We start from the raw sequence: 16,830 nt of genomic DNA on the forward strand, positions 1-16,830 counted from the left end.
CAGATCACCTATAATAAGAAATTTACCACAACTTCTAGTGTTCCGTTTTCGTATATTGTTACATTATTGTCAGTGTGGTAAATATGTTGAAATACATTGTACATCAATAAAGAATCACACACTTATTGTTAATTACTCAAATTTTACTTTCACAAATCTGAGCAGTGGGTAATTTCTCCTTACAAATGCTCTACTTGATCTTAAGAAAGGCCAACTGAAACACTATTGTTTTCTCAGGTCTTTACCACTTCTCTTCAAGCTGTATCAAACAAGCTACAATATGAGATGACATGCTTGTTGGTGGGGAAATAATATGCCTCTGAAAACAAAATTATATAAATAAGATCCATTTAATTATTCACTGAAGGCTCAATAAACAGAAAACATTAAAATACCAAAAGTTCTGAATGGCAATCATAAAATATGCTTTAAGAAAATTCAGAGTAATGACATCCATCAATAATTTTAGCAGAGATTTCTGTACTGTGACCAGAAGTGAACTACTTGGAGAGCTTCTGAGGCTGAATCCCTTCAGTATTTCACAGCTTAAGAATGTGGCTTCCTTTGGCAGCCCCCAGACACTGCCACTGAAACCAGTCTCCAGCCTCAGCAATCTCATGGCTGAAATTCTCATTCCCATGTCTCTTCAGCTCATCCCTGCAACGGCTTTACTTGGATGGCATTTACTTTTGTCTCATTGTGTTTACTGCTGTCCTCTATTTGCTCAGCGTCATCACTGGTGATAATAAAAATGACAGAGGAAGAACTGAAAGTCACTTTCTTCTTTGGCCTGTCCCCTGCTTTCTGAGACATAACTATGGGTCGTAATGGTTTGTCACTCCCTGTTGCTGGTGTCTCTCTCATTGTCCTCTGGAACCTCATCAGGCGAAAGCACAGGAGTTGCAAAAGGCAGCGTCGAAACTGCAACACAGAATAAACAGAATTATGTTCAGCTTCCTAAACATTCACTGTCACCTACAAGCAACTGGAGGGCACAGTACAGTAAATGACTCAGAATAAGAGACTTCTGCATATCTTCTGAGTTAGTTTCAGTAACAAAACATGCTGCCTTTGTAGTGGGTACTTTTTCTCTCTACATCTGAATAGGATAACTGAGCCAACAGAGGGCACTGAAATGCAACTGAATATTTTACCAGCTACAAGCAAAAGACAAGAGAACTAGGTTCCAAAGTGTGCTGTAGGTTTTGTTTCCATATTCAAAAATCACATATTAGATCCAGCAGGGAAAGAATATTCTCAAAAACATTCACAGGAGGATACAGAGGGAAGGAACAAGGGGAGGAAGGGGATACAAAGGCATGTTTTCTTCCTTTTAAGTAACTCCGAGGTCTGGAATTTTAACAAAAGCATTTAATGTCACAGCTGTAAAATGAAATTTCAAATGTTAGTAACACAGAAGTCAAGTGTTCCCATTGAATGTGGATGGAACAGAAGTCTTTCAGATAAACAGCAGCTACCTGTGATACAGGAAGTCTGTTCTACTGTGTGACTAAGTGATGTGAGGTATTCAGTGAAAGCTCAAACCAGCACACAGAATGGAAATTTGAGTAGTAGCACTGTATTAATGTTCTAATTTTGGTCTCCCCTTCAATAAACAAAGATCCAGGTATGAGAGTTAAAGATGCATTCATTCAGTAGCTGCATGTCTGCACATATTTAAAGCTCAAACATGATCCTTTGGAGAAGAACCCTGGATCTACAAGAAATAAGAAAGAACTTCCCCTTTGCTTAATAACCTGTAACAAGAATTGCCTGAAATGTATGAAGAAGACTTCAATCAACCAACCAAAATACCAAAAAGCCCCAAAACAAAAAGAACAAAAATCTCAAGCACAACAAACATCTGGGAGCAGGTGGGAAATAATGCACCTTTTCTCTGAAAAGGGGGTAGGACATCTCTTTCTAACAGAGTATCAAAGAAGTTAGAAAGTACAAGGATGTTAGAATGAGTTCAGATTAAAGGAAGGCAATTGTAGAGAGCTTGTTTTAGGATTCCTTCTGAGGGTAAAATAATTTAAAAAAACATTAAGTAGAAATACTATCATTTTGGTCTTAATCTGGAATTAGAGGCAAGAGAAAAAACTTCACAATGCACCTGCAATAAGCGTGTTCAGATGATTGATACTTAGCTTGGCTGTGTCTTCATTGGCATTACACATGGAACAAATTTGATTTGCTGCTGGGTATCAGAACCCACAAAATGTTTTTCAGAAAAGATATTCAGCCTGACAAACTAGGTACAGAGTCAGTGCCAGTGTATTTAAAAAGTCACTCTGTTGAAAAAGCCTTTTTGACTGTGACTGTTGTTAGCTTCCCGTATCTAGGATAACTCTGATATTGTGTAACTGTGGGTCAGCCTGCTGTGAAATGAGCTGTGGGGGAAGAACAAGATGCCACATTGGAGGCCTCTTGCTTTTACTCAGGAAAGCATTTAAGCTTCCTCTTGCCCTGGGTCCTGACCTGAGTTGCACTCAGCCTCTGCTTGGCTGCCTGTGTGGCTGATTGGACCTACTGACTTGGCCTCCTCATCCCCACAGGCTGCTGGCTGGCCCAGGCTGCTGCCTGACAACTGCAAGCCAGTGCAGGAAACGACAGAAAATTCCATCTCTATAATGGGTTTAAAGGTAAGGAAAATTGACCAATACCCCTCCAGCAATCAGTCATGGGTTTTTACCCTTTGTCAAGGGATTCTATTAAACTCCAGATATCTTTATACAATCTTGATTTCAGAAGTTTCAGAATGTGCATGGTATCTTTCAGTATCAGTCCTTGTGTTGCTGTAACACAGAAGTCAGAAGCAAGTTTTTTTTATTCTTAAAAAATAGACATTGATTATTCTAAACTTCCTTTGATGGAATTCTGCTGTAGTAAGGGAGTGATTCCGATGAGGTTTTCTACTAACAATCCATTTCACAGGTAAACTGTCAAAACTAGAAATTTAAATTCTGACACTGTTTCCTGTCCCTTTTGTCAGTTAAATGTTTGAATTTACATATAAGAAAATTACATTTATGATCTGGTGGTATTGAAGCACCATCAGGGATTTTATTTCTTCTAGATTGTTACCATTTATCCTAGCTGTTGAAATTTTTAAATTTTTTTCAGTGTATCAGACCTAAATTTCACAAGTGTAATACTGGCTACTAATAATTCAAATAAGAAAACCTTTAATGTACCTACCTTTCTACTCATGAAGATATAGATAACTGGATTATAAGCAGTACTTGACTTGGCAAAAAAAGATGGAATGATAGCTACTGTTGGAGTTACAAGGTTGCTGTAGCCGTATGTTATCAAGAGGGAGACCACTGCATAGGGCATCCAACAAATAAGGAACGTGGAGATCATCAAGAAACACATTTTAGCCACCTTCTTTTCATATCTTAGAAGTTTGATCACTTGAACTGTCTGGAAATCTTCTACACAGCGAAGCTGTAGAGAAAAAAAAAATCATAAAATAAAATAGCTTTATGTTTTACTTGAACCAGAATAGTTTTACATTTATTTGTAAGTAACTGACTCAATCTCTTAGTTTAAGGCACAGACACCATACACTTTATATTTTAAACTAAAATTCTTCTTGAAGCTTACATAATGTTTCTCAGATTTTATTGCCTACATTAAATGCAAAAATACAAGCTGAGAAAAAATAGAATAGCTAATCTACTACAAAACAACAAATCAAGAGATGTAACAAAGCATGCTGCAGTTATAAGTACTTTAGAAAAATAACTTGCCCTCAGCTATTGCATAAGCAAATTCAGTTTACATTAGTGATCCTTTGTCTGACAGTTAGACAGTCCTGTAGATTCATGGAAAAAAATCTTTAGAGAAAAAAAAATTCATAGATTTCTCTGTAATGCTTTGTCACATAGTATGTTACCCTACAATCATGAAATCTCTAAAGCAGAATACTAGGCAGCAGGTTCCCATGTTACCTAAGTCATAAAATAAGGAAAACATAGGACATGAACATACTCCACAAATTATCCATTCTCCCAGTACTGTTGACCATAAACTTGAATGGGTCCATTTGTCCTGCTAAAGATTTGAATTGAATTTTCAGGTGAGGATCTGATGTGGATTAGTAAACACAAACCATTCTCTACTTCCTCCCAGTAAAACCACACAACAAATAGACCTCGGTAGCTCTAGGCTAGTTCTCTCCCAATCCTACAACCTATCTAGTGCTACCTGACATAGGTGAACATCAAATAATTCAAAAGTTTAAAAGGGATGTGAGAGTGCAAATTTGGCTTGGATCCAACCTTAATATACATCTTCAACATTTTTCACTGATAACCTTACTTTAAGGGAAGTCTTTTTTGAACTAACTTACCATTCTTACTGCATGCAGAATATGGCCATAGCAATAGGCCATGATCCCTACAGGTGCTACTAGACAGCCAAGGAAAAAAAGGAGCACAAAGGAGGTATCATTGGGGTCTTTTGACTTCCAGTCCACTGAGCAACCTAATCCATGAATTTCCAGTGTGTATCTGTTCCAGCCCAAAAGAGGTGCTCCTGTCCAGGCCAGTGAGTACAGCCAGATGTATGTGATAGCCCGCCAAGACCAAGAGAAGTCAATCACTTTTGCATGGACCACCCGAATGTAGCGTTCATAGGCAAGAGCAGTGAGAGTCATAATTGAAACAATTCCTGTAAAAAAAAAAATCAATTAAATTATTCACAAATACTGTAAACTGGACTGCACTCCTCTTGATAAATGTTTCCTTTGCTAGAAGGTTAACTCAAAATTACCTAGCTCATATTATGAATCTAACACCACTAAGATTTTTTGTGCATCACTCACTAACTACTAAGCCAAACAGAATCACCAGCTTCAAACTACTCAGAGTAGGACACCGATATCTGATCTAGGATGTACAATGGCAAAGAAGTGGGACAAGGAAAGAGACTAAGCCAACACCTCTTCCTAAACATTACTTCATTCAGTGAGGGATCATAGTCCAAGGTTTGGGGGTTTTCTCGCTGGCAGTTGTTGTAGGGTTTGTTGCTGTTATATGTTCTTTTGGGGTTTGTGGTTTCCTTTGGCTTTTCAGGCTTTTTAAAAGAAAAAGCTATCATATAAAACGGAGATAATCAGCAAAAAAAAAAACCTCTTAAAAACTTAGTGAATTGAGACCGAAATTAGACAAAACCTTCAGCACCTGAAAGCAGAGATATTCACCTTTAAAATTACTAGAAGAATTCCAATTTATTTCAAGATATCCTGGAAGTGTTTGCATTCCAAGAAGAACCAGGAAGGCAAAGCATTACATTGCTGAAGGTGTCCCATCTGAAAGACATTCAGTTATTTTGAGTGGTTCTTTCCTATCTTGCTGCTTTCATAAAAATGCTGTCCTTGTTTATTTATGCACTCTTTTCCTTTTCTGTCCACCTCAAACCTAGTACACAATTATTAACATGTTATGATAGAAATCATACATTATTTTCAGCTCTCAGTATTACCCTATCCAGACACTTTTAAAATTTCATGAAGCCAAGGCATTTCTGTCTTGATTAGAATATAAGGATTTCTACTTCAATGGTCTATAACACTTGATGATCAAAACACAAATTGCCCATCAGGCAACCGCCAGACATCCGAAATCTGCTATGATTCAGTCATCAAGTTCATAAACACAGGCTCTTAAACAACAAAAGGGTTTATTTCCCAGCATTCTGTGAGATTATACTTATATCTGTGTCTAGATCTGTATAGATTTTATCTAATAGAAAGCACAAGTTGTTTTTTTTTCATGCATATGCACAGCACCTAATTTCTCCAAGTACATTCATATGTGTCATAAGCTCTAAGAAGCTTAATTGTGCAGATTTCACCACCAAAGAGAGAACAAGCATTTTATACTCAGCAAGAACCTGATATCACTTTGAAAAATGATAAACATTTATGGAAGATAAATTAACAACAGCACAGAAGGACCAGCAACATGGATTTTAGGAAGGCAACTAAGAATAACAAAATCTAGAGCAACACATAGCCTGTCTGTAAAGGCATTCAACAGTAAATGCAGTTTATTGTTAACCAAGTATCTCACAGTAGGATATCCTTTAGGATTCTAAGAAAGTTACTTTATGCTGTAGTTATTAAAATATTCCCTTTTTATAAGCGGTGATCTTAGAAATCTTTATTGTTTAAAAGATTTCCCACTCTAATAGAAAATGTGCCACACTCTTTCATAAATCTCTTTAAAATTAAAAATTTTAATGTGCTTTTTTCTAGTTATCTTTAAATCTTCATCACAAAAAGATGGCTAAAATACAGATGTTCACAAGCAATACTTTCCTAAGTCTTCCTTGACATTCTCAAGGAAGTTATTGAATGCTCAGTATCTCTAAAAATCAGTATGTGGACATTTGAACAATGTCCTATCAAACCCTTTTCAATATAAAAGCACTGCTTTTCAAAGACATACTTGAATTTTCCTCCCTGAACTGTAAGTGGGACTTCAGGCAGCCTGTTGGACAGTATGCACCAAAATGCAAATCCCTGTTCTGTTGGTATTCAAGGAGTGTCTGGCAGCACACAGACTTTGAGGCAGGATGCAGGTCACAGCACAAGATGTATATGATTTATGCATGCGTATGGCTCCATTTTCTATGTTTCATTCAGTTTCTGTAGTCTAGTGCAGAAAAAAGCACTGAATTTTACTTCCCTCCCTTCCCCCACTCCTCTACCTTTTCTGGAAATTATTAAATTTCATCCTGAGTTGCATATTTTAATATGATGAAATGCATGCTGATTAAAAAACCAAATCTATTACAGAAAGCCATTATGGTTATTGTTTGGCTATTAGCCTCCTCTTAGCAAAAATACGCATTTCAATTAAATTTCTACCTTTTATTTGAAGCAAATTCTGTTATGCTTCTTGAGGTACTGGGGATCTATATATTTTGATTCAAGGCTAAGACCCAAGATTCTGAGAGTTGATTTAGTCTACCAGTAATTCACTCTAACTCTTTCAAAGTCTTTACTGCCCAGTGTTTACAGAGACTGCATGTCTGATATACAGATTTTCATCTCAGACAATTCCCCTGTCTGCACGTGCTGATTATGAACATAAACACTCTGTGTTTAGGAACTGCTGCTAGTTTTAGCTCTGATCTAAGCCTGGGCAATTACCCTAGCACAAATGGGGTGATTCCCATTGAAGCTGCAGATAAATGTAGCAAAACTGAAGTGTCTTCTTGTTTAAGCCACTAGTTTGCGATTTCTATGTTGCAACTCCTCTTCTTCTCCAGCAGCCTGCCACACAGAATCAGGGAGCTACTTTTTGTTATTTGGATGTTTATGAAGAAAATTCTCATTTTTGACATTTTGTATTGTTTTCCTACTGAAACACTGCATTCAGTGTAGATTTGATTATGTACCATATGTGCTAATTATCTCTTGTTTATTCTGGGCTTTTCCGGAAGACAGTTCTGCATACATCATTAAATACTTCAATCTGCATAGTGTAGGTCATTACAGAGAAGACGGCAAAACACAGCTAAGCTGTACTGCATTATACTATACAATGCGTATATTCTGACTTTATAATCCTTAATTAGAAGAAAAATATTGCAGTGCCTTCATAACTGAAGTATTACTTTCAATAAGTTTGAACAATCACAACAGCTTCTGCCCTCTCCATGCATGATACACCTTATTTTCATACTGAGCCCTTGCCCCAAGCATGGCCTATAATTTGTTCAGAGATTATATCAAATATTCCCAAAGTCTGAGCATCTCTACAGAGCAACTGCAGCATAATGTAGCAAATAAGATCCATTTGTGAGACAGACTGTGGCTTCTGTCAGAGGGTGTGGAAGAGGTTTTACAGTGACTTCTGTGAGCCAGAGCGAAGTTTGCTAAGTGGATCCATGTTTACCCCTGAAAGAATTTTCTACCAATGTCATTGACATAGAAACCAAGAAAGAAATAAGGATAAATAAGAGAAACCTGCAACTGTCTATTCCAATAAGCACTTTGTTTGTCCTTCATGACCAATGAGTAAAGTGTAAATCTACAAGTTTTGTAAGAATATATAAAAAGCATGCATGCTATAATAAAAACAGTTTGAAGCCTTCTGAAAATGGAGTGTGTTGCTTTGTATAATCTCCATCTCAACTACGACAAAAAGGCATATTATCTTGTATATCAATTAATCCTTGCCCTACATTCAAGTGCTGAATAGTATTTTGCATACCTAATCACAGAAGAAAGCCATCCTTCTGCAATCCCTCCTCACCTCTTTTCACATCTGAAAAGCTAAACAACAGCAACTGAGTAGAAGCAACTTCCTGTCCATGACAAGAAAAGGTGTTATTGCACTCCCTAGTTTTGTACTACAAAATATGTAACCAGTCTATCTGAATTCAGCAAATAGGCATTATAATAAGATGTAGGCACCAGCTATGTATCACTTCTAATTTTACAAGGAACTTCAACACCTGCATTTAAATCTAGATAGGTGAAAAATCATTCCTCTTAGACAAAACATACTTCAAGGATATTTTATATGTAGGTGTCCTATAAAATTATGGTGAAATAAATCACCTCTTCCAGATTCAATATTCCAAGTGATTAATTTAGTCTGGTTAAAAAAAAAAAAAAAAAAAGCAAGCTAAATCTGAAAGCACGTGGATTGAGCCTCCAGCTATTTGTAACACAAGTTTCTAAAACTATCTGCTGAGTAACAATTGAAAATGCTTTTAGTGAGATTAAATCAGTGCATATAACATACATGGGTAATACAAGAGAGTGGTACAGGACATCACTGTCACTGTGCAGGGAAGAGCCCTAGATGAACAGGCTGCAACTGAAGCCAGGTCCAGAAGACACTCTCAAGCAATTAATCCTTACTTCAGTATTTGGTAGGTGTGGTGGTATAACCTTGCCTTGAAACAAATAAAAGAACCTGAGCTGTACACAGAGTAGTTTTTCACAGAAGAGTACAGTCTGTAAAATTCTTACAATTTTTCCCATCCTCTAGTTCACATTACTGGAATGGAGTATACACCCAGATATCAACATTGATTTAATAGCTCATTGAGATCTAGCTGCTGCATTCCAATGGTAAGTTGTCCAGAAGGGACATAATACTCTAAATTAATTTGACATTAAAAGCTGGCAGCGTTTGTTTTACCCTTACAAAAACAGCTTGCAGTTACGAAAGACCGAGGTCTCTAATCACATTTCAGTAACAGTAGACTTTCACTTGCAAACAAGGTTTAATGATACAAAGCCTACCCCAGAGTACACCCTGACTATGCAATCTTCTGTCAAGAGACTGCCTCAGATAAAGAGTTTTGGTGCCTGTTCCTCAAGATCATTCCTGTTACCAACCAGTTTTTCCACTCATTTATTCCATTACACAATTAAACTTAGAAGGTGTTAGAACACCAGTACTGGCCAATGGTTTAGCTACCATTACTTTTAGCAAAAGTGATTTATGCTTGAGGGGTTATTTGTGCATGCTCCACGTGATAAGACCAGCTTACCTCAAAACCCTCAGGGCCTATTTCAATGTACAGAAGGTATTAAAGCAGACACCCACTGCCAGGGGGTGAGCAGTATACAAATTAATGTTGGGCACATCAAGTTCTGACAGTCACTGTCATTCAGAAAAAAAACCCTTAAATATCTGTAAGCAACCAACAGATAAACACAGAGATCATAACATCCTGACCCTGTATTTCACAATTACCCTCTTATCTGAAGAAAGAAATTATTTATGTCTGCTAACCAAGACTTTTGGGTATGTTTACCAGTCAGGTATATTCTCAGGAAATCATAACCAAAAAGCTATGCTGTCAGTGATAGCACACCTCCCAGATATCAGTTGTACTGCTAAAACAGATAAAGAGATTACACAGACCTCTACTACTTATGGCTTGGTTGACTACAGACAGGGAAAGAGTTAAAAGTGTTTTACATAAAGCGAGGGTGGCAGATGCAGTAGGGCCTGCACAGAGCTGACTGCACACCTCCATAGAAAAGTGACCCTCATGATATAAATATATCACTTAATTGATGCACAGCTATCATATCACACCAGGATATACCACCTGTAACAAAATAAACACTGGAACCCAGCAAACAAAATTAGATGGGGATTAGTGTCTAAAACAGACAACTGCGTCAGGAAAGCTTAGACTAAGACTTGTCAGGTAATCATTTATGTCGTTTTCCCTGCACTAATATATGAGGTGCTAGGAATGGCTTTGTAGTTGAGAAAAAAATCCCTTCTCACGGCCTCTGCTATGAAAACGTACACCTAAGCTGTATCTTGACTTCAGAGTCTAATGAGTAAAAGAAAAGAGGGACTGTTATTTGTGTGACGAGGACAGATGTTCAGTAATCAAAATTATCAGTTTTGCACTGTAGCAAGCAGGTCTCTGCACCTTCTAAAGGCTCAATGAAAATCTTTCAAGTCACAGAAAACAAAGGCAGTAGCACAAACATCAGGCTCTGAGCTGTGCAATGCAGCTCAAGAGCAGATGTTACTATATGGCCTTGTCTCAAGATAAAGTTATAATAAGGCAGAAGTAGACTATTGTGAGGAACACAAAAACCAGCCATTTATTCCTAGACAGACATCTGTAGTTATGCTGCCATCTTCTCAACTTAAGTTTCAGACTGTGAACATCTGCTTACAGTGTCTAAGTTCTGGATTTTATCACATCTGTAACCGGCTGGCAAAATGAGAAGCACTCTTACAAAGAAAATGGTCAACTCTTCAATGCAAAATTATTAGAAGTGTAGAGAGTGCCTTCATACCTGTGAGGAAGGAAAGAAGTTGTCATTATTCTGTAATGAAAGCTTTTGAAAATACAGATGCTACTAGTTTATTCTAAGCACAAATGCCACCTATGTATTTAATCATACTGAAATCCTTAAGAGGAACACAGAAATACCTTGATCTCAGTTTTCAAAACAGCATGAGGAAAAACCTTGAAACAAAACCTTAAAATTTAAAATACAGCTGCTGAATCATGATTTTCAACCTGATTCCAGATTAACTGCAGAAATTAGGAAGAATCTGATTTTTAAAATTGGTTGAGAATTATCTCTGAATTTAAAGTGGAAATTCTATTTAACAAAAAACAAAACAAAACAAAAACAAAACAAACAAACAAAAAAGCAGATTTAATAATTTGTCCCAAACTTGTTTACTATCAGGGGAACCTCTCATTTATAAGACAACACATGCAGAGAACAACTTACACCATGTATTGGGTCTTAGGGGCTTGTTCTTCCAATTAAAAAAGATGCATAAGGATGGAAAGTAAGACTGAACAGCCTTTGGGTGAAGGGCTGCCACAGAAAGCTCACATAGCAATGTCCAAGATCATATCCAAGAATGAAATCACAAAGTTGTAAATAAAGAGGTTTTGGTCATCTCATCTAAAATGAGCCAGACTGAGTCCAACCCCAAGACATATTCACACCACTAAAGTAACCTCACATGATCTGTTATGGTTTAATAGACTCCATATCCATGGTATCAGAGCTACCCCCCCTCACCTTATTCCAGAAACATCTTCATTGTGGCTTACTGAGAATTGAACACTGCAAAGCTGTAACGCTGCTTAGTTAATGAGAATTTCACTTTTCAAAGCTGTTAATTTCGTATGTCTTTTGATCAACAAATGTACTTTGTATTCCCAAAAGTTCCTGGGAGAGTGTTATACATTCAGAAGCACTTGTGAGTAATACAAGTAAGACTTCCATTGCATTACTTTCCCTACCACCATCACCTCAAGATAACAGGTGACTTGGGTTGCTATATACAAAAGTATATTTATAAATATAATACCTGGTTACCCTAAATGAAATCTTTAATCAGCATCTTCACCTATACCAGGTGGAAAAAACAAACAAACTCATGCAAATAAAAACCGAGGAAAAAACAAACAAAAACAAACAAAATCCAACCAAAATATCTAATCTGAAGCAACAACAAAACATTATCAAACAGAAACAAACAAACAAAAGCCCTTCAAATTACTGTTTTTTCCATAAATACATTACAAAATGAACATAGAAGCCATGGTAGCAATAATCCAGATGGCAAACAGAGTACAATGTTAGCTGAGGGGCATAATTTGTAATTTTTTTTTCCTCAGCATTGACATGCCTCTGCTTTCCTATGCAGGTGGGGAACCACTTATCTTCAAAAACAGGAACAAAAAAGCCTTCTATTTCTAGATTAGAATATTAAAACAATACTGTGGAGGTTAAAATTAGACATCACTTTATCAAATTAGCATTCAACTATGATAGACAAGTTAAATATTTCCTTTGCTTTACATGGCAGCTTAGAAGAGTAAATTAAGGCACCATTCCTGAACATTAAGTTGTGAATTTACTCTCCATATGATCAACTACACACAAACACATACTTTTCTAATAATAATAGAAATAAAAAAAATTCTTCCCAATGAAGCACATTATGGAAAAGGAACATAGCATGACCAACCACAGGAAGATGTAATTTTACAAACCATAGAAGCTAACTTGACCACTGTCTAGACAAGGCCCATGAATTTGCCTACATTTATTTGTGAAAAAAATTCTTAAATATAGGGATGCAGGAAAGCATCAACACTAAATATATTTATAGTAACAAATTATGTAGCATACCTCAAAATAAACAGAAATTAAAAGTCACATGCAATCAAGTAATTTCCTTGCCAAGTTATATACCTCATTGTTTCTATTTCTACTATTTCAGAAGATGGTATGAGATGATTAGAGTTTGTTTTTTTGCCCTTACTATGTATCTTTTTTGAAATTATATGCAATATACCTCCATCAAAAATAATAAGTATATTATATATGAGATAAAGATAGGAACAGAACTGTACTTTACATCCTCTATGTAAGATTAACATTCTGGCATTAACATGTCTGGCAGCATCTGTTTGGCAGACAAGTACTTGAGTTTATCAAGAATTTGAATAGGCTGAGTGATGGAGAAAACCTTATGCCAACAAAGTGCTTAGTACTTTCCCTGATACCAACAGGCACACAAACATCTGAGGTCTGTGCACTACAGAAATTATCTGGCACCAAACACCACACAAATTATTAACTACATCCTACACCCATCATAACTTTCAAGACATAAAATTTTTGCTGCACTATGCAGCAGGAGTCAAACCAGCAGCAACAACCACACACCTTCGCACAGTAGCCAACAAAATGCTGACCACAGAGCCATGTGAAACAAAGGTTATGTATGCAGGAAAGCTACAAAGCTTATCCAAGACTTTACTGTGTCACCTGAAAGTCAATTTTCAGTGTATATATGTCCAGTGGGTGCACTGTGATCCATCTCTTATTTATACACCTCTGCCAGCAGAGGTATCTAACATGAGCTTTAGATTTTGTAACTGGTTAGCCAAACATTTACTTTCACCATTAGAAACATGAGTGTCTTCTTTTGCAGCATCTTTTACTGGCAATACAAAAGCAATATTCCTTTTAAGAGGCTGCAATGTACATAGCTGGACTGCTACCTAATCTTCTGCAGACTTCTGCAAAGGGTATGTATTAATTTCAGGAAGGAAAGCAGTGAAGAGCTTAAAGGTTTTGAAAATGGAAATAGTAGTGTTAGAATTTCAGTGGTTTCCTAAAGCCCAACTGTAACACTGTTATGACTGAAAGATGGTACCTGCATTTCACACATGGATTCAAGGCACTTCCACACACTGTGTAGCTTTATAAACAGACAAGTCACAACGCTGAGAAGGCTGCTGGGGAGAAGCTTTCCACCTTTTCCACAGAGGTGGAACACTGCTGACCCTACATCCAGAATCACACATGCTCCTTATCCGCAGACTGCAGCTCCTATAAAGTGGTTTCTGCTCATGAATTCTGCGCATCACTTGGTCAACTCCAGACTTCTTCTAACAGCGCTGCTTCTCTTTTCCCTAAATCACACCTTACACAGGCAAAGGCAGGAGATCGAAAAACTGATTCTCGAATAATTTCTTTTTTTTTTTCCCTTCGGGTCGTTTTCTCCAGCACTGTCGCTCTTTTTTTATCAAAAACCGCCGGCTCTACCCCCCGCCGCCCCAACCCCTTCGCCAGGGCGGCGACTGAACGCCCCGGGCCGGGCTGCCCCGCAGGAGCGGCAGGGCTGAGGCGGTTGGGGCAGCGGGGATGGAGCGGTTGGGGGCGTTGGGAAGCGGGGACGGGGCGCTTGGGAAGAGGCAGGGCTGAGGCGGTTGGGAAGCGGGGACGGGGCGGTTGGGGCGGTTGGGAAGCGGGGATGGGGCGGTTGGGAAGCGGGGATGGGGCGGTTGGGAAGCGGGGACGGGGCGCTTGGGAAGAGGCAGGGCTGAGGCGGTTGGGAAGCGGGGACGGGGCGGTTGGGGGCGTTGGGAAGCGGGGATGGGGCGGTTGGGAAGCGGGGACGGGGCGCTTGGGAAGAGGCAGGGCTGAGGCGGTTGGGAAGCGGGGACGGGGCGGTTGGGAAGCGGGAACGGGGCGCGGTACCGCGGGTACAAGCTGGCGAGGAGGGACTGGGCAGGACAGGGAGGGACAGGCGGCGCCCGCGGCCCCAGCACCCACCGAAGAGGCTGCTGCTGAAGCCGTCCCAGACGCAGCCGGCGGCGTCCCACACCCAGCGGCTCCTCAAGCAGGACATAAAGGTAAGGCTCACGCCGAAGACGGACACCAGCAGGTCGCTGAGGCTGATGTTGACGAGGAACAGGTTGGTGGGCGTGCGGAGCCGCTTGAACTTGTAGTAGAGCACCAGTACCAGCAAGTTGTTGCACAAGCCCAGCATGCCGATGGTGGCGACCAGCAGCGCCAGCAGCTCGTAGGTGCCGGCGCTGAAGAGGGGCCGCTCGCCCGGCACCTCCTGCTCGGGCGCCGCGGGCGCCGGGCGGCCGGAGGTGCCCGTGCCGTTCCCCGCGGGCATGGCTCGGGCCGGAGCGGGGCTAAGCGTCCCGGCCCGCTCCCAGCCCCATCGCGCAGCGCCGCTCCGGGCGGGAGGAGGAGTTCCCGCTGCCTGCCCGCCCACGGAGGGCGCGCCCTCGAGTGGCTTCGCCCTCGCCTGCCCCGGGGCGTGCCCGGCCCCGGCGTGGCCCCTTCTAAGCAAACAGGTCTGCTGATCCTGTTCCTGGGTGAGCAGCCCGGTGGGCCGGGATGTGGCTGTTGTTTCCTCTTCCTTAAAGGTCCTCTGTGCGCTTTGGCTGGGCCACGGCTGCCGCGAGCAGCGCTTCCCTCCCGGGGACCGCGTCTGGGCAGACCTGCTCTGCGGCCAGCTCCGGGAAGAGGTAGAACCGATATTTAGCTTTCTTCCCCAGATGTCCTTCCCATGAAGACTGCTATTATGGCAGCAGTGTCTTCTCAGGAGGTTTCCCGCAGCGCTCTCAGCTTGGCCCTAGCAGTTTGAGCACCACGAAGCGGCCCGGCAGCACCATGGACCGTGCAAACCCGTGGTGTGAGCGAGCGCTCTGTCAGCCGTGGGGCAGGCAAGACACCGCGCTCTGCACCGTGAAGTCGCCAATTTCCTGCCTTTGTCTCCGGTGTGTGTAGTACAGGCATACGGTGCTGCTTGTGTACAGCTCCAGCCGCTGCTAGTCACAGTGTTGCCCTGGGCCCCAGCTGTGTGTGGTGGCTATGCTGTCTCCAAACCCAACCCACCCCAGCGTTTGCTCACCATGGCTCTACACCCAAAACACTTTGCCAGACCAAGCATTGGTTTTCCTCACAGGAAGACCTAGTTTGTTTGCTTTAATATGTGTTGATAGGTGACAGCCTTCTTAAGGGCACAAAGAAAACTTTCAGTTTAAGTCTATTCTAAACTTTAGTTTAAAAAAAATCAAATGTGAAAGCAAAAGAATTTTAATGTTTTACTGGGTATATGTCTTGTTAAAAAATAGCTGGTTTTTTTCTTCTCATACACAGTGTTACTAAATGATCTAGACTAAGCGTGAACTGAGACTGAAAACATGGATGGTTGAGGTAGGTTTGATGTCTTTCAAAACAAACCTATGTACAAATTATGGGCTTCTCATGACAGCGTATTTTATATGACAAATTACTGCTGTAATACAAGGCAGTAGGAATAAAGTCATAGGTCAGAAAAACACTGGTTAAAGTATCTATTCTTACTGATGTTAACTTTATTTATGATCCATATTGTTAAATCTCTCATATACTGATGTAATCACTAATTTAAACTTAGTTTTAACAGCTAGTTCAGTCTATTTCTTCATCACCAGTCAACAGGGCTTTTCTCACTACAAAGAGCAGCTTCCTTTCTCAAAATCACTTATATGTTTTTACCATAAAAACTGTATTTCCAGAACACATGACCTTCCAAAATTTCTAGTAATAGACCACAGTACTTAAGCATCAGTTTTAGGGAAAGCATAATTTTTTCTTCATCCACAAAAGAAATTTAACTGTGCATGACAGACCATGTGCAAAATTATTATGTCAATGCACAGTTATGGGTTTGTTTAGGACAGTCACTGCATTTTAAAAGTCTAACAATGGCATGACTGTACCAAATTAATACTACACCTCATTGAGAACAAGACATCTCTATCTTCTGCCTCTAAAGGAAAATCTTAAATTGTGCATCTTTTTATCTGTGCAAAATGAAAAGCGAGAAAAGGTGATAAGAAGAACCGGAAAAATGTAGTGTAATTATTAGTACGTGCCAGTCAACATAGTGTCCATTGGCAGATTCCATTATACACTTAGAATTTCTAAGAGGTATTTCACTACATCACCTGTCAGAAATACTGCCTCTAGATGTCTTTGAATTTATAACCTAT

General features: G+C 39.8%; 1 protein-coding gene across 1 annotated transcript; it reads right to left on the bottom strand.

Moving 5' to 3' along the window:
• Nucleotides 1-650: 650 nt before the first annotated feature.
• On the bottom strand, nt 651-14,960 carry OPN3 (opsin 3). The gene is made up of 4 exons (XM_021527194.3): nt 14,609-14,960; nt 4,361-4,680; nt 3,202-3,453; nt 651-921 (listed from the first exon to the last, which is right to left on the bottom strand). Exons 1-4 carry the CDS (start codon nt 14,958-14,960, stop codon nt 652-654), a joined length of 1,194 nt encoding a protein of 397 aa, XP_021382869.1. The 3' UTR covers nt 651.
• Between the last annotated feature and the right edge of the window lie 1,870 nt (nt 14,961-16,830).

The sequence above is a fragment of the Lonchura striata genome, chromosome 3 (genome assembly GCF_046129695.1).
Source record: "Lonchura striata isolate bLonStr1 chromosome 3, bLonStr1.mat, whole genome shotgun sequence".
NCBI classification, from domain to species: Eukaryota; Metazoa; Chordata; class Aves; order Passeriformes; family Estrildidae; genus Lonchura; species Lonchura striata.